This window comes from Trypanosoma equiperdum (assembly GCF_001457755.1).
Source record: "Trypanosoma equiperdum strain OVI genome assembly, contig: ctg_555, whole genome shotgun sequence".
NCBI classification, from domain to species: domain Eukaryota; phylum Euglenozoa; class Kinetoplastea; order Trypanosomatida; family Trypanosomatidae; genus Trypanosoma; species Trypanosoma equiperdum.
Genome location: NW_027124482.1, coordinates 1764 through 6369, shown reverse-complemented (window position 1 = coordinate 6369; position 4606 = coordinate 1764). Strand labels below are relative to the sequence as shown.

At 37.5% G+C, this 4606-nt stretch overlaps 1 protein-coding gene across 1 annotated transcript; it reads left to right on the top strand.

The window, feature by feature from the left end:
• Positions 1 to 3817: 3817 nt before the first annotated feature.
• TEOVI_000247700 (uncharacterized protein) lies at positions 3818 to 4309 on the top strand (the record flags this gene model as incomplete). The annotated part of the gene is made up of 1 exon (XM_067225552.1): positions 3818 to 4309. One exon carries the CDS (start codon positions 3818 to 3820, stop codon positions 4307 to 4309), a length of 492 nt encoding a protein of 163 aa, XP_067081653.1.
• Between the last annotated feature and the right edge of the window lie 297 nt (positions 4310 to 4606).

Sequence of the window (4606 nt, the reverse complement as noted above, 5' to 3'; positions counted from 1 at the left end):
TTGCTTGCATTTTTGCTTCTATAAAACTTTTATGATTTCCTCCTCAACTTCCTTAAAGAATTATTGCTACTGTGATATATTTTAACGCCTAAATAATCTGAAAAATTGAGCTGTGTTTGTAAAATTGTGATTTATAAAAGAATTTGATGATAGCTAAAAATTTTTCCCTTTTTTTTGATTTTTTTTCAGCAACACAAAAGAAAATACAAGAAGAAGGCAGGTTGAAGGAGAAAGGGAGGTTGGGAAGATTAGGAAGTTAGAGAGGGTTATTCGGGTTCGGGTTAATTTCTTCTTTATTTTTTATATTTTATTTAAACTGATAAATTTATATTTTTAGTGATGCGGCGGCTCTTTTTTAACGCAAACCTAACCATTATTCGTCAAAAACAGTACACAGGCTCTTAATTTTTTAAAACTTCATTTCCATCACCACATCGAATCAATTTTTTTTATAATAATTTTTTTTACCGTTTTATATTTCGTTACTGAGCCACCCTTTTTTGTTTCTTAGCAGTGGCTTAATCACTTCGCGCCACAAGTGACTGCGCATTTTTTGTCTGTGTGTGGCGGCAGCAGCAGTGCAGTGGCCGATACGCCCATATTCTTTATATCAGGCGAAACAGATTAATCTTGCGAAAGGAAAGGAACAGAAGCTGACTGCAAATATGGCTGCAAAGTGCAGGCTGAAGACAGCGGCAAGAAGTTCGTCAAAGATCCGTATTGCAAACAAAAACAAGTATAGGAAGGAGAGAAAAAGCTTACAAAGTGCTCCGAAGAGACAACAGAAGAGGAATGCAAAATGGTACCCGGGACGATTCCCAAAGATAAGAAAGCGGTTTGTAAATGGATGGATGGATTGATCATGTCGATAGAAGAGAGAAACTACCCAAACACGAGTGCTGTGCTTCAATTTTTCTTGTCAATAAGAAATCATCTCTGATTTCTCCTGCATTTTTGAGCTTGGTAGAATCAAACTATTCTAAGGATTTCAAGTATTTTCCTCAATTTTATAAAATTTATGAAAATTGTTACTTGCACAGAATTTGTTAAACATTATAAAATTTTAAAAATATGATATTACAGCAAAATATGCATAATAGTAGATTATGTGTGAAAAGTAATATGGCGGTAGAGTATGCAGAATGAATGATACTATGATTTGGATTATTTTATTTTAATTTAAGAAAACAATATTTATGACTAGTATATTCTTTTATAATGGTAAGAATGATAATGAAAGAAGAGCGTCATAAGTGTGTATATAACAATAATAAAGTAATATTAGTGAAGCACAACGACTAAATTGCGGGCAAAAACACGTGATCAAAACAATAGCAAGTGTGCAATGAGTGTGAGTGAATAAGGTAGTGTGGGATAGTAACGCGGAGGATTACTATTAATGTTAAGGTGGAAAAAGGAGAGGAATGGAATATGCGAAGTTTCGAATACAAAAATGCTGATGGATATCACAATGCACAATGAAATGATGAGGGATTATTTGAGAAAGAGGGACAATATAATTCACAAGCTAAATGCTGTAGTTATATCGTCTGCATAAACAGCAATAGAGTACTAAAAAGGAGAAAAAATAGAAAGTTAAACAACTGGACGTTTTACAACAAGAAGAAAGTGATGTAGCGCCCCATGAATCACCGTTTTTAGTTGTAAACGAATAGATTCCACACATTTAGATGCAGGAAGCTGAGGTTTAAATCTTATGACAGTATTTGAACGTGCAGCTGTGTGGAATTCCTAAATGTAGGAGCGGAAACTTCTAAGTAAAATGGGAGAAAAAAGCGCCACTAAAAGGATAAACCAGCTGGAATGTGAAACACTAGAGTGATGTACAAGGAGCAGCAAGTCAGCAATAATAAACCATTACTATGTTGGTATAAGACTTAAATCATAACACTCTTTAACGAACGAGTGATTCATATAAGGGAATCTCAGAGCTGCCATTAGACGCACCCACACTAACAGCCTTTAATAGCACCACTGCAATCCGAGACCACCAGGAAAAAATAGAGGACAAAAATCGAACGCGTACGAGACTAAAAGCAACCCTATCTTGTCACTGCAGGTCAAACCTTGCCTGAAATTAGTGGGTAACAGACGAAGGTGACAACCATATCCGGCATATGTTTTAGATATCAGTAAATAATGTACTAAAACATGCTTAATACTACGTTTTCTTATTTTAAAATACATGATCTTTTACAGTAACAACAAACACGTGTGTTATGCATGGGAAACCCCCTTTTATTAATTTTTCCGCTCCGACAAAACGAAAAGACAAGAAAGCAAATTGTGACAAACAACTGGTGTAGCGCCACAGGCAGAAAACTCTCTGCAGCAACCGGTTTTCTAACTTTCACCGACGACGCGCGCATATGCTGACGCGCAGGAGGTCTTTAAATTTATAGAGCTTCAACTAAACCCGACTAGAATTTTGTATCCATGATTTCATGGCACTTCTACACCAAGCGGCTGACGAATTCACTGAGTACAAACAAAGGCATCGCTTACGTGATAAACATTCGTTAAAAATTAAGCAGAACGATGCAACATTCCAAGCAAACAATATAACAATTAACACTATCTTTCTTATAAAAGAAGTCAAATTTGCATACAACTGCAGCACCATAGCAGACGAACAAGGTCCCGACGGAAAAAAACTTATTTCTCCAATTGACGATCAGAACGGTGCGAACCCAATCTGAAACAGCGACTGGAGATAATCAAACAAGGAACTGCAAACAAAATTTGTGGATTTTAACTGGATGGTAGAACAAAAAATGGAGCAAACTCCTCATGCAAATATTATTCCTTTAAGAAAGCTAAAGGTAAAGTAAAGTGCGCTAAAGACTAGCGGATAGAAAAGAAATTGAGACACATAGAAAGTATAAGCGATTTGTAGCTTGAGGGTTATAATAGACTGTTTATACGATGACAAAAAAATAAAAATTATACTGGAACTTCTCGTTGTTTCTTCTCACAAGGATATTCAAGGTGAGCCACTACAATTTGCATATTTAAGTTGGTTTTCTCCTTCGAAAAAAGGAAAGAAATGCAACAAAAACTGCTAACTAAATCTTCGGAAAATGCTACTGTGAAGAAAATATAGAAAACAAGTATATTAGGAAAGTAGAGGATCTCTATGAAGTGAAGAGAATTAATGGCGTAACCTCTTCAATTCCTTGTTGGAATAATGGACAGACACTTAGAATTTTTAATGAGCTACTAAATTTTACAAAAGTTGTCGCTCATGCAAAAATACGGAATCGTACTAACAAATAAAAATCGGAAAATTTTTCACTTTTTGAAATCAAGTTTACGAGTATTAAACAACGGCGAAAAAAAGCAACTAGGAATACAAAGCAGAAAAAGATTCATCACGTTGGTGGTAAGCAACAAGACTACCCTTTTATTTTGAGTAAAAAGGATGTACGCAAATAATTGGTGGACAATAGAAGGAAATGAGGAACATAAATTTTAACCATTTCATATTTAGATAGGGACCAATCTGACTCGGAATTTAAAGTGTTAACTCTTCGGTTTCAGCTCCGTGGTTTTTACCCAAGTGCATTCGTCTACAAAACTGCAATGCGCAAAGTATTTTGTACACTAAACACGCACAAAAAATTACTCTTGTTCTAACTTTACACTACTTTTTTATTTTTGCTTCACCAAAAGCGTGGCAGCCAGGCAGATAAAGATGTTTTTCGAAGCGAAACTTGCAATTATTTTTTAAGCAACCGGATCAACAGCGGCTGGTGAAAATACAAAAGAGTTCGAGGCAATGTGAAAACTTTATACAATGTTAACGCTCCCCATTCCGGAGCCAGTTCTAAGCCGCGGCTCTTCCACTGGGGGAAAAACCTTGACTCAGGCCTTAGATGATATGCTAAGCGAAGCAGTAGCACTAAACCTGAGAATAATCCAAGATGATGTGGCAAAAGCATTAGAGAAGCAAAGTGACAGTCCAACTCCAACATCATCAAAAGCAAATCCAGAACCACTGAAGGGTTACTTTGAGAAAATGGAAGGCTCTTTAATTCAAAAACTAATTGATCAGTATGCGAAGCGCAGCGCTGACAACGAGCATAGCAATGCAATGAAGAAGGAGCTAAACCTACCGCCAAGCGACGCCGAAAAAACTCTATTTCAGCCAAGTTTCGCCGTTTTCATGGAGAAACTGCAAAAGCAAGGCCAGCTCATCCTTGCTGTAGTGACAGCGGCAAATTTGGCCCGCAAAAATGCACGAAAAGCGCTAACCGCGGCACTGTACGGAGAGAAAATTGCAGATTAAACGCCTGACTCAAAGCTAGGCGCTGCTCAGCCACTAAAGGACCAAACGTCCGCGCCACCTTCCCTTGGCAAGACGACAGCAGAGACGACATATGCAAGCCATACAGCGGTACCGAAGAAAAGAAGGTTGCAGCATCGCCACAGACTTGACCAGCCTACGTGCAGCAAATGCGGGATCAGGAAACGCACAAGACGTTTTCACAATCGAAGCGCACGGCACACGCGCTGATACCAAGCTACACCAAAACAGCGGCAAAAAAAATTTACAAGAAACTTATTTAGAAGTGTGCTGAGATAA